General features: G+C 43.9%; 1 protein-coding gene across 1 annotated transcript in view; it reads left to right on the forward strand.

Annotated features, from left to right (window-relative positions):
* The window catches only part of TWSG1 (twisted gastrulation BMP signaling modulator 1), a 58,528-nt gene that overhangs the window by 15,492 nt on the left and 26,210 nt on the right, over positions 1-16,826 (forward strand). Inside the window, exon 4 of the mRNA XM_075828367.1 lies at positions 10,118-10,390. Within this exon, the coding sequence (XP_075684482.1) occupies positions 10,118-10,390 (273 nt within the window). The remainder of the gene's footprint in view (positions 1-10,117; positions 10,391-16,826) is intronic.

The raw sequence follows: 16,826 nt of genomic DNA on the forward strand, positions 1-16,826 counted from the left end.
ATTGGATTGTTTGGTTCTGGAAAACCCCTTTAATATTTCTGTTAATTCTACAGGCCAAACAAAGTAGAACAGTCACAGCAGCCTGATATAATTCACGGTCTACCCAACCAAATATTGTTAGATAAAGAAGGGAATTTAGGTCCCCGGACATTGTGTACACATAGGAGCCTCATGGACCTATATGGGGAGAAAGACACTTGTAACGTTTATCTGTACAAAATGTTGTGGAGGCCGTGATGTGAGGCAGATCCCGCTTGGCATGACTTTAATGTCTCCAGGCGTGATTGAATGCAGGTGACTCGGTCGAGTGCCAGATTAGAACCCACCCTTAGGGCCTGTTGTATTCACAGCACTTTTCTCCAGATGTGCAAAGTTATAAGCTGACATCACTGCTTACAATAACACAAGCTGGAGCAGCATTTTCATCACACCTCCTCTCATGAACTCGACCCCTCTCCACACTTTGCTTGATTTATTTTCTTTAAAAAAAAAAAAAAAATGGTCTTTACGGATCCTTCAATGAGCACATACAGCAAAGATTATACCGTTTACAGATGTTTAGCAGTCAGTTCCGAATAGGAAAGGGATGTAGGTGCAGGAATAACCTGAAGTTACTTGTAAAACCTCCAAGTTCTGTTTTTTGTTTTTTTTTACTTCCTCCATTTATTAGCTCATAGCTTTTATATGTTCTCTCTCTGGCTGATGAACTACAAGTAGCAAGATGTCCTGCCAGTTCTAAGACAGAACAGAAAATGTTTAATTTTTTTTGTTTGTGTGTTGGATTTTTATTTTAATTTTTTTAGTACCTTGGTTTTATCAAGTAATCTGTTTGACTTATTGCAATGTCTCACTTGGCTAGGCTAAATTCTGTGAATTCACATCCTTAGTTTTGTGTTTGTACACAGCTATGATCTATGTGCAATAAACTCAATGTGCATCTCATTAATGCATTTCACTTGACCTTGGATCTGCTGTCAAGCCTCTCTTGCATTGCTCATGGGTGCAGATCTGTCCATTTTGACCCATAGATCCAATCTACTCACATGTTAGGTGACTCTGTAAACTCGCCACACATACTTTACCCCAATTATATTTCTTATAATTCATGTTGATGATACATATACACCGGGTGATTTTCACCAGCAAAACTGCCACTTACGTGCTACAATGGAAACAACAGTGGTTATCAGCAATGTTATTTAGAACGACCCGGAAATACAAAAATAACGAAAACAAAAGTAAGGCTATCAAGCATTCTAAGGGTATTATCGGCCGGTTTTTGGACCTTTTTTTTTTACATGATCCTTTTAAAAACGGCCACAAAAAAGAAGTGCATGTCACTTGTTGAGATGTTTTTGGAGCTGTTTTTCATTGACTCTATAGAAGAACAGCTCAAAAAACGTCAGTGAAAAATGCGAGTTGCTAAAAAAACTTCTGAAAATCAGGAGCTTTTTTCCCTTGAAAACGAGTTTTTTTTTTTTTTAGTAAGGCCCCATGCACACGGCCGTAATTACGGTCCCATAGACTTCTATTGGCCACGGGTACCTTCCCATTTGCGTACGGGAATGTGCCCGTGCCGTTGAAAAATATAGAGCATGTCCTATTTCAGGCCATAATTACGGCATGGGCAGGCCCATAGAAGTCTATGGGGTTCCCGTAATTACGGGTGGCTACGTGTGTGCACCCGTAATTACGGGAGCGTTGCTAGGCGACGTCAGGGATTTCAATTTTTGAATAAAGAAAAGCAGAGAAAATGGCGTCTGAGCGATCATGTGACATAATTTCCAGCCCCCCCTTTTTTTTTTACGGGTCCGTAAATGCGGGTGGAATACGGATGACAACGGACCCGTATTTACGGGCACGGGGCTGTAAATATGGGTTAAAAACTTGTGACAAAGGACCTGTATTTACGGCCAGTATTTACGGGAGGGAAAAAATATGTTCGTGTACATGGGGCCTTAGTGTGTGCACATGCCCTTAATGACAAACTGAAAAATGTAACCTATTGATATTCTAGCTCTATGCGCATATTGTACCCAGATTCCCCGTCTTGGCTCTCTTATTACACTGAGGATTATTGATTTACTATCAGATTTATTTTGTGCACACACTCCACCACCTCAATGTTATCTCGTGTACCATCATTTGTCTATTGAAAACGATGGGCAACCTGTTGCTGCCCCTCACCCCTCTTTTCTTCTTTGACTTTCCTGTGTTTTTTCCACTCCTACACCTCACTATTCATCTCTGCTTAATAGAAGAAAATGAAGAAGTAATATGACGATTTCTTGTTAATCATTGGGGAAAACAGCACCATCGTTATATGCTCCTGCCATTAGGAGGCGACACTGGGTAGGAAAGTCTTTGCTCCGCTCAGAGAGGCCATACCCTGCCCACAGTCACTGGATAAGTAGATTTTTAGCATAGTGTCGTATGAGGCAGACATGGACTGATACTCAGGTCTGCTGCTATTTTATATTTATTTATTTTCTTTCCTTAGCTGCAGGTGAGTTTTCAGCCTGTTTACAGCCTATGTCAAACCCCTGCGGGTTTCGGGAAACCAGGCAATCCTCGGCTCTGTTTCTCCCTTTCCGCCGGTCACCTAACATATTTTCTGCTTTCGCAGACAGCGTGTCAGTAACCCACTGTATGTACGAGGTAACTGATGAGGTGACCATGCGTGCACCTGAATAAGTCTTTTCCCATTCCCGCTCTATTTCTTCTGCTGTCTGCGGTGCTGCTATGAGTATTAGGAAGTGATTCCTTCTCTAGGGGAGTTTATAGCGTTTTTTTTTCCTTACTTAGTAACGTCTGGAGTTTTTTCTGGTCCTTTGTGGAACAAGCACCATTTTTGCCATTCAGACCACTAGTTTCTTGTCTAGCCCCCAGCTTGTCTGGCCTAGACCCCAGTTGTTTTCCCTGTCTTTGCTCCGCTCTGGCCTGTCAGGTGTTCCTTTTCTGCTTATGGCCTCCCTCATCTTGTCTGCTCTTGATTTGGAGGACGACCTTCTCGGGTGGCAGGGTTTGGAGGTGGGGCTTATTTCTTTAGCACGCCGGTGTCTTCTCCTTACTGGCACAATTTTTAAAACGGACTTGAGGACTTCAGCTCAACTCATTTGTTGGTGCCATCCTTCTCCTGTCTTCACCCACAGGGGTATGCAGCTGGTAGGCTTAGGGTTTAATTTTCTTCTCCAAACAATAATGTTTGTTAGTCCCTTCTGTCATATCTTCTCCTCGGGAAGATATTACCAAGCAGCCTATACAGATGGGCAATGTGATATAATGTTTACTAGTGGCCAGCCTAGCCTATTCTGCCTGTAGTGCTTGCTATCCAGGGCCCCACAGATGGCTCCCTCTCGAGGATAAGGCACCCCCTGAACGGGTGATATCTTTTGCTCAGGCCCTGGGAACATTAACCAGACTAAATCCAGTCTTTGGAGCATTTGTCTTCCCAGATTGTGGTTGAGCTCAGCGCCCTTCCTTCGTTTTTGAAAAATACTCCAACTGCTTCCAGCAACCGATCCCATAAGAGACATAGGGGTGCCTTGGACAGGTCTCGTTCCTAGTCATGCTATTTCCAGGGGGATCCCATTGCAGTGTTCCATGATCATGTAGCCTCCAATGTTGGTCAGTCTCTTTCCTCACGTGTCTTCTGACTCCGATAGAGAGTCAGGACAGGAGTTGTAGTTGTCAACTGCTTTGCAGGCGTTAATACATGCTGTAAGAGACACCTTGCATGTAATGGCTGATCAGCTCCCCTTCTCATGAGGAAGCACCCTTACAGCGCATGTGGCACCACAGGCTATGTTTACCAAACCATAACGAATTTGAGAAAATATTAACCAAGGAGTAGGAACATTTCAGACAGACCTCTTGTTGTTTCTAAAATGGCAGATACTTTGTTTCTTATTTAGGAGGATTTGGTCTCATTGGGTTCTGTTTCCTTCTGTGGATCCACCTATTGCTAGGCTATTAAGAACTACTGCTTTTCCCCTGGCTGCGGCGGCTTCTCTCAGTGACCCTCTGGTCAAGAGGTTGGATTTTTCAAGGTAAATCTGTTTTTGTGGCTGCAGATTCCGCTCTGCATCCGTCTTTTTCATCCACCTGGGTGAGCAAGGCCTGCTCAGTGTGGTGGAAGCGGCTGCATCGCGCCATCCTATCTGGAGCAACCAGCAGGAGTTAGCAGAATTTGCTTCTCAGGTTATCCATGCTTCAAAGTTTGTTTTTGAAGCAGCCCATGTCTTTGCCTGTGCTTCTGTTTAACCCCTTCGCGCACCCAGACGTGCTATTACGTCTAGGTGCAGGGGGTGATGTTTGGAGCGCACTCCATATGCTGCGGATGTCGGTTGTATTTTACAGCGGACAGCCGGGAGCAGCAATCGCGCTGTTCCTGGCTGTGTAACCCCTCAAATGCTGCGGTCAATCGCGACCACAGCATTTGAGGCATTGAAAATAGGGGGAGGCGGCCCCCTCCGACAGCTCATCACCCCCGCAGTGAGATTGGGTGGTGATGACGGTTGTTATGGCAACCCAGGGGCCTAATGAAAGCCCCCAGGGCTGCCTTCACTCTGCCTCTGTTAAGCCCTGCCTGTAGCAGGGCCTAACAGATGCCTGTAAAAATGACGATATACTGCAATACATTAGTATTGCAGTATATTGTACCAGCGATCTAACGATATAATATAGTATATCTAATATGGTAACCAATTTAACCCCAGGATCATCTAGCAGACAGTCCACTGTGCCCTATATACCTGTCATGTGCCCAAGACAGGTGTTTCGTTTCCCCGTCTCCAGCAACCTGTGCCACAGAACAGTGGTGCCCCATCATATGACTGGCAGCCTCCTGTGCCTCATCCAGCCTCCTGTGTCTCATCCAGCCTCCTGTGCCAACGATTTACTGCCCAGTGTAAACCATTTTTAAAAATCAACCCCGTTATTGCCCCATCGCAACCCGCCTTTGCTGCATACCACGTCTTGTGCCTGATTGCCACCTATATCCTCCTACGGTGCCTCCTGTGCCTCATTCAGCCTCCAGTGCATAAAGACGCCTGTTACTACCCAGCGTATAAAGGAAAGAAAATAATAAAATCAATCCCGTTATTGCTCCATTGCCAGCCTCCTGTGCTGCATACCGGTGTCCTGTGCCTGATTGGCACCTATACCAGAATTGGGTGCCTTATTAGCACTCTGTGCCTTATCCCCAGTCTCCTTTGTCACCTGTAATTCACTTCCCAGAGACATGTGTGTTAAAAACAAAACAAATTAACCCCTTCATTGCCTCATCGCTACCCTCTTGTATTCTGCACCTAATTGGGGCAAATCTGTGGCCCATACCAAACTCCTGTACCTCACCTGAGCTTGACACCTGTTACTCTGGAGTAGTTGTAGGTAGGGGGATAAAATAATTACATATGGGTTTAGGGAACTAGTTATTATTCTATAATAATAAAAAAAAAAACGTTTACGTTCGTTTTGACACCTGTGACACTTGTTACTAACTGCGCAGTGACATAGGGAGTTTTTACTTTGAGTTTTTCACATTTTATAAAAGAAAACTACAAAACCAAAAAAGAGACTACAATAAAAAAATAAAAACACACAATTTTACAGAAGAAAAAAAAAATGACTAAGCGGCTGTGTACTGCTAAAGTGGCATGTGCCTTGCTCCTTGAAGAATCTGATTCCGGCAGTAGGGATAAGGTGACACTTTTATCTAGTAGATCTACTAATGAACCGCCACGTAGGCGTCCAAGGGTAGGCGTCAGTAGTGCATAATAGCAGCCTAGTACAATTGACTCCACATGTATGTACACAGAAAATGTTGTGCCCCAGGTGCCTGAATTTACTGCAACTCCAGGCATCAACGCAGGTTTCAGTGAAATTAGTATATATTTTTTTTCCCCCAACTGTTCCTCACTGATGACCTTGTGAACTTGATGGTGGCACAAAAAAAATCTATGCGGAGCAATTTATTTCCCGCAATCCAAATTGTCATTATGCCAGGCCTCGAAAATAGACCCCTACAAACCCTACTGAAATTCGCAAGTTCTGGGTTGTTTTATTGAGTATGGGCATTACCAAAAACCCCACGATACGTTCTTATTGGAACAGAGACCTCCTTTATCATTCCCCTCTTTATTTTCTTGCCATGCACCGAGCGCATTTTGAAAGTATGTTAAAATTCCTTCACTATAACAATAATTGAGTGCCCACCCCAAAACGACCCCAATTATGATAAAATTAGACCAGTAGTTGACCACTACAACTTAAAATTTAGTCTGGTCTATACCGCCCAAAAATGTCTAGCAGTGGAGGAATTCTACCCCTTAATGAATACTGTGCTTTTGAAGGGTGTAATTTTTATTCAAGGAGGCATTTCTGGAACTTCCTTTTATGTTCTGGAGGCTCTGCAAACATAAGGTATTGCCTAAAAATCATCCAAGTAAAAAGTAGGCCCTAAAAACCTCCTGGACCTGTAAAAATCATATATGGAGTATTATTCAGCACAAGATGTATATCTCCAGTAGCACAAGCTGGGCATCGCATATTGGGCCATGAAGTGGCATAATTGTGGGAAATTTGCAATTCGCATCCACTGCGCATTAAATTCTGGAAAAGACCAGTGGGTTTCAAATAGAAAAATTCAAGAATTCCTTGAAGGGTGTAGTTTCCAAAATAGGTAAACTTTTTGGGACTTTTAACTGTGTTCGCACTTCAGGGGTACTGCAAATGAGCCCTGGTGCTCAAAAACCATTTGTGCAAAATCCATGCTCCAAAAACAAAATGGTGGGCCTTCCCATTTGAGCCCTACCGTGTGCCCAGGCAGCAGATAATGGCCACATATGGGGTATTGCCCTTATCAGGAGAAATTGCATAAAAAATTGTGGGGTGATTTTTCTTTTATTACCCCCTTGTATAAATGAAAAATTTGATAATAAAGCAACGTTTTATTGGAGAAAACGCATTTTTTTTATTTTTACGGCCCAGTGTTTATAACTTCTGTGAAACACCTTTTGGAGTCCAAATGCTCGTTGCACGGCTAAATAAATTCCTTAAGGGGTGTTGTTTCCAAAATGGGAGTCACTTCTTGAGGGTTTCCATTGTACCAGTACCACAGGGGCTCTGCAAACGTGACATAGCGGCCAAAATCCATCCCAGCAAAATCTGTGCGCCAAATGGCGCTTTTTCCCTTCTGAGCCCTGCCGTGCATGCAGACAACAGATAAAGGCCACGTGGGGTATTCCTGCACCCAGGAGAACCTGCACAACAATTTATGAGGGGAGTGTCTCTGATAACACAAGCTGGGCACAACATATTGGGCACTGAAATGGCATCATTGTAAAAAAAAATTCAATTTTTCATGCTTTGCATCAAATTCTGGAAAACTCCTGTGGGGTCAAAATGATCAACACATGACTAGATAAAGGCCTTAAGGGGTGCAGTTTCTGAAATGGGGACACTATTGTGTGTTTCCAATATACGTATACCTCGGGCTCTGCAAACACAACATGGCGCCTGAAAAATATTCCAGCAAAATCTGTGCTCAAAAGTCAAATGGCATTCCTCGCATTCTGAGCCCCACCGTGTGCCCATATAGCAGTTTACGATTACATATAGGATATTGCCGTATTCAGGAGAAATTGCATAACAAATTGTGTGGTGCTTTTTTTTTTTTTTTCCATCTTTCACTTGTATAAATGAAAAATTTTGGGATAAAGCAACGCTTTATTGGGAAAAAAATCAATTTTTCATTTTCACGGCAGTGTTTATAACTACTATGAAACACCTGTGGAGTCCTAAAGCTTATTACACATCTAGATATATTCCTTGAGGGGTGTAGTTTCTAAAATGGGGTAACTTTTTGGGGGTTTTGATTGCACTGGTACTTTAGGGGCTCTGGAAATGCAACATGGTGCCTAAAAAGCATCCTAATAAAATCAAGGTCCTAAAATCCATAAGTTGTTCCTTCATTTCAGAATACTGTGTTTGAGTCGAGTGGCGTACTAGGGCCACATATGGGATATTTCAAACTTCAAATCAAATATTGAAAATTCCTAATTTTTGTACATTTTCAGTAAATTTGGGATTTTTTAATAAATTTTGGTCGATAAATCTTACTTTTATTTATCACTAACACAAAGTACAATGTGTCACGAAAAAGCAATCTTAGAATCACTTAGATAAGTAAAATCCATCCTTTTAAAGGGGTTTTCCCATCAGGGACAATTATGACATATCCACAGGATATGCCATAATTGTCAGATAGATGCGGGTCTCCCCTCTGGGGTCCGCACCTATCTCTAGAATGGGGCCCCCTAAACCCCGTTCTAGCTTTTTGTGTTCTGGCTGACGCGTGTGATTCCCGAACATGAAGAAGATTCCCGAAGTCCCATAGTAGTGAATGGCAGTTACGGAAACCGCAAAAGCACTTTTATCGTGTTCAGCGCTGAGTGATCATTATTACCATCTGGGGCACTGGATTACAAGTTTGTAAAGAGGATAGGGTATAGGAGGGGAGGATGTTGGAAAAGCGAGAAACTAACACGTCTGTGTGTGAACTTCTGCAGAGATGAGTCATGGCTGGAATAAGTCGTCACAGTGGTCTGGGCCAGATGGAGAAAAGAAGGGAAAGTGTCACTGGATATAAATGTGCTGTAATAACTTATATGGTCTACGGAGCTCCTGTGTATAACTGGCATCTACCACTATATGGTCTCTAAATGATGGTAATATTGGTCTTTTGTATAGTGGTTATTATTCAGTAACCATACGGGAGTTTTATTCAGTCACTATGTGGTTATGGTGTTATTCGGACCTTTTATATTGTGTTATTATTGGTCTTATAATTGTGTGTGTGTGTGAATAAATATATATATATATATAATTTGTCAACAGTGAGGGTCAATTAATGGGCTGAAGGGATAGGTTAATTTGGGATTACACAGTGGTATTTTAAGTAACCCTGCTGTGAATTTAAGGAACTCAAATACCCTGTATTCGGCACTGTGAATACTGTCTGCTGTGTATGTTACATATTACAATAGTATATATTATACTAACCTTGAAACCTTGATATTCCATTTTATATAGGTTTAATTAAAAGTTACGTTTTATACACTTATCCTTCCTTTGCACTTTAGTTATTTAGATTAAGGAAGCGCTCCAGCTATATAGTGTAGCATAGACTATTATTAAAGAATGAAGTAGAGGCTCTTGTGTATGCTTTGTGTGTACCTGTTTTAGATTGTCATTTATATAATTCCCCTAATGCAGCCTACATTTTCCCATGATGCTTCTGGCTTTGCAGAGAGAGAGAGAGGAGTCTCAACACACTGCACTTGCTCTGCTCTGAGTCCTATCTAAGTGCAGCAAGTGATATATCAGTGACATAGAATTTCCCACCCCTAATTGCAGAATCTGTGTATTCTATGTGATATAGCTTCAGCCTGTCTCCTCGGTCTCCTGCTTGTGATAGTTTTCTGCATGTCAGTTTTTTTTAACAGAGGAGGCAGTGAGGAGCAGCGTCTCATAGAAATACTGGACTTTGCACACAGCACTCACAGATAGTATAGACCGTTATGCGAGTCAGGGAAGTTTCATAACTCTGCAGCTAATCATTGTATGAACTTGCGTATTATATTACTGCACTCCTGCTCCCTTAGGGCATAAAGAATATCTTTAGGGGTCTTTTGAGGGGTCTCAGAGCTGCCAGGAGGGATTTGATTGGTGGTGATGTAATACTGCAGTTCACAGGAAGTCAGACGCACAGGAGAAACTGACCTCCTGTCTACACATGAGACCACGGTCTATTTTGGTGGTCAGACTTAGATCACATGATTCAGTTGCCCATAATTAACGGGTTCTAAATGTATAGACGCAACTGAGCTGGCAAGAAACAAATGACACTGCAAGAATATTGCTGGCGAGTTAGCATTATATGTGCAACATTTTTTAAAATAATTGCTGGAGTGCTTCTTTAAAATTTAAAGGTGTTCAGATGTGGACATTCACTTTAAACATATTAAATAAACAGTCACCACTTTTATATATCTATACAAACATATCCAGCAATGAATTCCAGTTAGAAATAAGAATGTTTACCATTTGTCTTTAGGAATGTGCAATCCAAGAAACTATAGTGACACTCCTCCAACCTCTAAGAGTACAGTTGAGGAACTTCATGAGCCCATTCCATCCCTCTTCCGAGCACTAACTGAAGGAGAAAGCCTAAATCAACTCACCTGGAACATTGTGTCTTTCCCTGTAATAGAAGAACTCTCACATCATGAAAACCTTGTATCCTTCCTTGACTCAGTAAATCAGCAGCAACACCAGAATGTGTCTGTTCCTCAAAGTGGTGTCCATGTGTCACACTCAAGTGAAAAAGGTATGTCAGCACTGTCCATTTTCTGTCCAAAATTCAGCATACTTTTTGTTTTTGTTTATGTGAAGTCTTATTTGAGTTTTTTTTTTTTTTGTTTTTTTTTTTTAAATAGTCATAGGAAAACTATACGGAAATTCCTATAAATAAGCCAACATGAAGAATCCATGTGTCAGAAAGTATACTGTAGCTACTTCTAAACTTTATAGATTAAGAAGAGAATTTGAACCAGGTAGTACTAATGAACTGCGATTATCATAATGAAGGACTACTAGCTCAACTTTCAAAGGATAATCCTTAGCCAGGGTGTAACAAGTAACCAATAAGGCCATATAGCAAAACCACAATGCTAATATTCCAGCTTCTATTGGGCTCTTAAGCCCTATTAGACTGTGTGCACAATTTAGGGGTAACGGTAGGGTCCCTTTCCACCATAACCACCTTCAGCAGCAAGTTCAGTACACGAAAAGCCCATGATTATTTTGGTCTCTACTGGGTTGTGTCTTTTTATAATGTAAAAAGTGATGTCACAGTACAATGGTAGTGCACACAGTGATGTCAGAGCATGAAGATAATAAATGCAGTAATGTGGCAGTGCAAGGGCAATATAAAAGAAAATCTAGAACATTATAGAAGAAGATTTTTACATACCATGTTCACAGTACATGTATAATGCATAAAGTTACTTCATAGCACAAAAATAATCCAAAAGTGATGTCACTACATGGAAAATGCAAATGACCTAATACAGTAATAATACAGACAGAAATGTATATTCACGTGGTAACAGCACAGCACATGGGAAAAAAACCCCACACATAATGGTGTCACCATGCTGGTAAAATGCACAGAAATAATGCAAAAAGTGATGCAGCAGAAGAGGGATAATACACACGGCAGGTGCGCAACAAGTTCACTATTGGAGCTCCTTTGCAAAACTTGGAATGGGGCCCAATTCAGTTTCTCGTGCCTCCTTTAATCATTCATATTCCTCACTAACTGCACCTTGTGGAAATTGGACCCCTTAGTTTTGGGCCTACATGCCTGCTACCTTGAGGCGTAACTTAAAGCTCCTGTGCTCCAATGCAAAATTTGTAAAAGGGCCCCCCTAGCTACCTTATGTCATTTATAATACTGGTGTCTTCTTAAGTGACAGGGGCTATGGGCCCGCTCATCCACTACGGCCTGGGTGCGACTGCTACCCCTGCACCACCTATAGCTACGCTTCTGCAACTACCATAGTAGATCTATCCATTGCAATTCAGTCTGCAGCTTTCAGGTTATTAATAATTCTCCATCATGAAGAAAAGACACCTGAGGTGGTCTTGGAGAAGTCTGAAAGGCCTATCTGACCCTATCCATACAAGCTCAATTATACTATTCCACAAAAAAAGGATTATATGTAACTCAGCGCCATTTCTAATCTTTCCATCTCCTCTTATCTGCCAAAATCCATCAATATAAACCAGTGGTCTCAAACTCTGCCAGGTAAATGGGCCGCACATAGAAAAAAAATGTAAGTTGACAGGCCACATTACATTAAAATTTGATACAATACAAAATTATTGTTAATCAATTAGTTTTTTGAACTACTACAGGTTTAAATTTACCGGAAAATTGCGAGTTTACTCCACACATATTTTAACGATCCAGTTTAAGTGTCGCTAAATGCAGTCCGGTGGCTCAGTTGGCAGCGTTTGGCAGACACCAGAATGTCAAGATTTGGCAGCCCCTTTAGATGGTGCCACAGTTCCCTCTGTAGATGGTGCCACAGTTCCCTCTGTAGATGGTGCCACAGTTCCCTCTGTAGATGGTGCCACAGTTCCCTCTGTAGATGGTGCCACAGTTCCCTCTGTAGATGGTGCCACAGTTCCCTCTGTAGATGGTGCCACAGTTCCCTCTGTAGATGGTGCCACAGTTCCCTCTGTAGATGGTGCCACAGTTCCCTCTGTAGATGGTGCCACAGTTCCCTCTGTAGATGGTGCCACAGTTCCCTCTGTAGATGGTGCCACAGTTCCCTCTGTAGATGGTGCCACAGTTCCCTCTGTAGATGGTGCCACAGTTCCCTCTGTAGATGGTGCCACAGTTCCCTCTGTAGATGGTGCCACAGTTCCCTCTGTAGATGGTGCCACAGTTCCCTCTGTAGATGGTGCCACAGTTCCCTCTGTAGATGGTGCCACAGTTCCCTCTGTAGATGGTGCCACAGTTCCCTCTGTAGATGGTGCCACAGTTCCCTCTGTAGATGGTGCCACAGTCCCCTCTGTAGATGGTGCCACAGTCCCCTCTGTAGATGGTGCCACAGTCCCCTCTGTAGATGGTGCCACAGTCCCCTCTGTAGATGGTGCCACAGTCCCCTCTGTAGATGGTGCCACAGTCCCCTCTGTAGATGGTGCCACAGTCCCCTCTGTAGATGGTGCCACAGTCCCCTCTGTAGATGGTGCCACAGTCCCCTCTGTAGATGGTGCCACAGTCCCCTCTGTAGATGGTGCCACAGTCCCCTCTGTAGATGGTGCCACAGTCCCCTCTGTAGATGGTGCCACAGTCCCCTCTGTAGATGGTGCCACAGTCCCCTCTGTAGATGGTGCCACAGTCCCCTCTGTAGATGGTGCCACAGTCCCCTCTGTAGATGGTGCCACAGTCCCCTCTGTAGATGGTGCCACAGTCCCCTCTGTAGATGGTGCCACAGTCCCCTCTGTAGATGGTGCCACAGTCCCCTCTGTAGATGGTGCCACAGTCCCCTCTGTAGATGGTGCCACAGTCCCCTCTGTAGATGGTGCCACAGTCCCCTCTGTAGATGGTGCCACAGTCCCCTCTGTAGATGGTGCCACAGTCCCCTCTGTAGATGGTGCCACAGTCCCCTCTGTAGATGGTGCCACAGTCCCCTCTGTAGATGGTGCCACAGTCCCCTCTGTAGATGGTGCCACAGTCCCCTCTGTAGATGGTGCCACAGTCCCCTCTGTAGATGGTGCCACAGTCCCCTCTGTAGATGGTGCCACAGTCCCCTCTGTAGATGGTGCCACAGTCCCCTCTGTAGATGGTGCCACAGTCCCCTCTGTAGATGGTGCCACAGTCCCCTTGTAGATAGTGCCACACAAACACCCCCCCCCTGTAGATAGCTCCATTGGGGCTTCCTCTAGGAGTGGAATCCCCAGCCAAAGCGTTGCCGAATCTTTGGCCGGGGATTCCTCTGCTGGGACTCCAGCTCTGCTCCTGACATCACTGTCCATATATGGACAGTGGTGTCAGGGGCTTCCCCAGAGCCGGAGTCCCGGAGCAGAGACTCTTCTAGTGCTCTGCCTGGGACTTCTGCTCTGCTCCTGACATCACTGTCCATATATGGACAGTGATGTCAGGGGCTTCTCCAGAGCAGGAGTCTCGGGGCAGAATAGTCTCTTCACTGGGTGGACTCCTCTGGGGAAGCCCCTGACATCACTGTTCATATATGGCAATGCTCTAGCTGGGGATTCCACTTATAGAGCGTGCCCCAATAGTGCTATCTACAGGGAGGGAGGGTGTAGCGCTGTCAAACCCTCTGGGTGGGGGGTGCATGTGTGACAGCATGAAGAAGCGCCGGTGCACTCCTCCTGCAGACAGCTCTCTCCTCTCCCTAGGGAGCTACGGAGCCCAGCGAGTTGCAGATGACAGTCTCAGGGGCCGCATGTTTGAGATCCCTAGTAGAAACCACTATGAAATCCCAAAGAATTTAATCACCGCATGTAATGATAGGCTCGAATTTATTATGCAGTTTTATCACGCCACATTTTGGCGTAAACTGCAACAAAAAAGTCACAAATTGCAACGTGTGCCAAATTTGCTGTAAAATTTGACTTTTATCGTCACTCCCCAAATTTAGAAAGTAACAAGGGGGCGTGGCCTTAAAGGAGATGTTTGTTTTAGCCAAGTTTATTAAGTACTAGAAAAAGTACCTGGTGCTGCCTGGGTGTAACGTGTTGGTCTGTCTGTTTGTGTGTTCATTGGATTTGTTCCAAGGGTGCCCAGGAGGCCAATCCATGCCCTCATATTTTCTTGGTTTACGGGGAAGGAGATGGAGTCCTAAGACTGTGAAAGAGCCTGTTCATTAACAACATTGGCTTGGAGGTTTTATTACCAGTTGGCCATAAACTATGGTTGGATCATAATTGAAAACCGCATCATGCATAAAAGCCCACTCATTAGCACGCTGAACATCATGGTGTGCTCTATCAGATTGCTGACTGGCCTGGGTTCAGGCAGGAATCTCTGCGCTTCTGAGAACCACCTGTCTGATCTGTTGCTGAGAGAGCCCGAGTTTGCTGAGGCGTTTCAGCAGCTCGAGCAGCAGTATGACACATTTGATCAGCTTGCAGTTGGGCAAGAGGAGTCTCTGCAGCTAGTGATGAAGCTTTCCTCCTGGCCATCAGTAATCGGATTGGTTGCTATGGGTAACAGCTCCCCTGTACCTTCCCATATAGGATTATCTTGCAAATTGCACTACCTGCTACTGCCAGATAAAAACATCTTTACTATAAAAGCTAATGTCGGTATTTGCTTTTATAGTATTGGATCGTGATCATGTGTTAATGGCTGATAACCGAGAACAACAGCAAGGTCAGGACCTTCACGAAAATCTTCCTGAACACCCGATGTACCTATGTGCCAAATTTGGGGTCAAATGGTTCAAGCGTTTGGATGCCTATAGAGGACAGACAAACAGACATTGACTTTTATAATATGGAATAGCAGAGTTTCCCGGCTTCACACTGGTTCATTTGTTTGTTGTGTGTGTGTGGTTAAAAACTTAATTTCCTACTGATATGAAGCCGATATATCCAATAAAATACAAGTGCAGGGTTCCTTTTTGGAGGCATGGTTCTGTTGAGAGATTTCAGCAGCTTAGGCTGCTGCCATGCCGTTAGACGAAAGACTCCTGTGGCAAAGTGCAGGGTTCCTTTTTGGAGGCATGACTGGTATGAAAGGGTTTCAATTTATGAGAATGCTCAAATCCAGTATAGGCGCAGTTCATTTACAGCGAGTAAGTAGAGTAAAGAAAAATGGTTTGGTTGTTATTGAAACCTGGTCTAAAACTGTGTGTATGTGAGTGAGGCTAAGAATGAGGGACCTGTGAGCTTCTAATGCAGGGGCGTAGCTAAAGGCTCATGGGCCCCGATGCAAATATTAAATTCTTACTGGGCCCCCCCCCCCCCCCGCAAACTTCTCATGGCCGACGGTCCGCAGCTTTCAGCTGCATCGCTGGGTCTCCTAAGTGACCCAACAATGCAGCACTAGCAGCCGCGGCGTCACTAAGGCTGGGTTCACACACCCTATTTACGGACGTAATTCGGGCGTTTTAGCATTGAATTACGTCCGAAAATGCGGCTCAAAAGCGTTGGCAAACATCTGCCCATTCATTTGAATGGGTCTTACGTTGTTCTGTGCCGACGGTCATTTTTTTTTACACCCCGCTGTAAAAAAGACGCCGGCGTCAAAGAAGTGCCTGTCACTTCTTCAGACGTAAATGGAGCCGTTTTCCATGGACTCCATAGAAAAACAGCTCCAATTACGTCCGTAATGGACGCAGCGAGAGACGCCTGCACATGCCTTTACTTCTGAAATGCCGGAGCTGTTTTCTCCTGAAAACAGCACCGTAATTTCAGCCGTAACAGACGCTGCCGTGTGAACATACCCTCAGAGCTTAAAATGTCAGGGAAATAGCCCCAATACATATGTGTCCGCCCCAAAAAACAAGTGTGTATATGAGACAGCATAGCATATCTATAGCACTACGACCCTATAAACTATGAATAGGATTAGATACAGTGGCTCAGCAGACAGTATCACACATGATAGGATTAGATACAGTGGCTCAGAAGGCAGTATCACACATGATAGGATTAGATACAGTGGCCCAGCAGACAGTATCACACATGATAGGATTAGATACAGTGGCTCAGTAGACAGTACCACACATGATAGGATTAGATACAGTGGCTCAGCAGACAGTACCACACATGATAGGATTAGATACAGTGGCTCAGAAGGCAGTATCACACATGATCGGATTAGATATAGGGCCCAGCAGACAGTATCACACATGATCGGATTAGATATAGGGCCCAGCAGACAGTATCGCACAAGATACGATTAGATACAGGGCCCAGCAGACAGTATCACACATGATTGGATTAGATACACAGCTCAGCAGACAGTATCACACATGATTGGATTAGATACAGGGCTCAGCTCGCTGACATTGCGGCCCCAGCGCTGGACCCAGGAAAGGTAAGAATAATAATTTTGCTTCTTTATGTGTTACTGATTATTTTTGTGTGTTTGTGTTTTTTTAGAGGTTCGGTTGTTGGACTTCGGATACGAGGACTTCAATGACGGCGTGTTTTTTATTCTCAATAAAATGGTTAATGAGGGTTGTGTTTTTTTATTTCAATAATATATTTTTTCTATGTGA

The sequence above is a fragment of the Rhinoderma darwinii genome, chromosome 5 (genome assembly GCF_050947455.1).
Source record: "Rhinoderma darwinii isolate aRhiDar2 chromosome 5, aRhiDar2.hap1, whole genome shotgun sequence".
In the NCBI taxonomy this organism is placed as follows: Eukaryota; Metazoa; Chordata; class Amphibia; order Anura; family Rhinodermatidae; genus Rhinoderma; species Rhinoderma darwinii.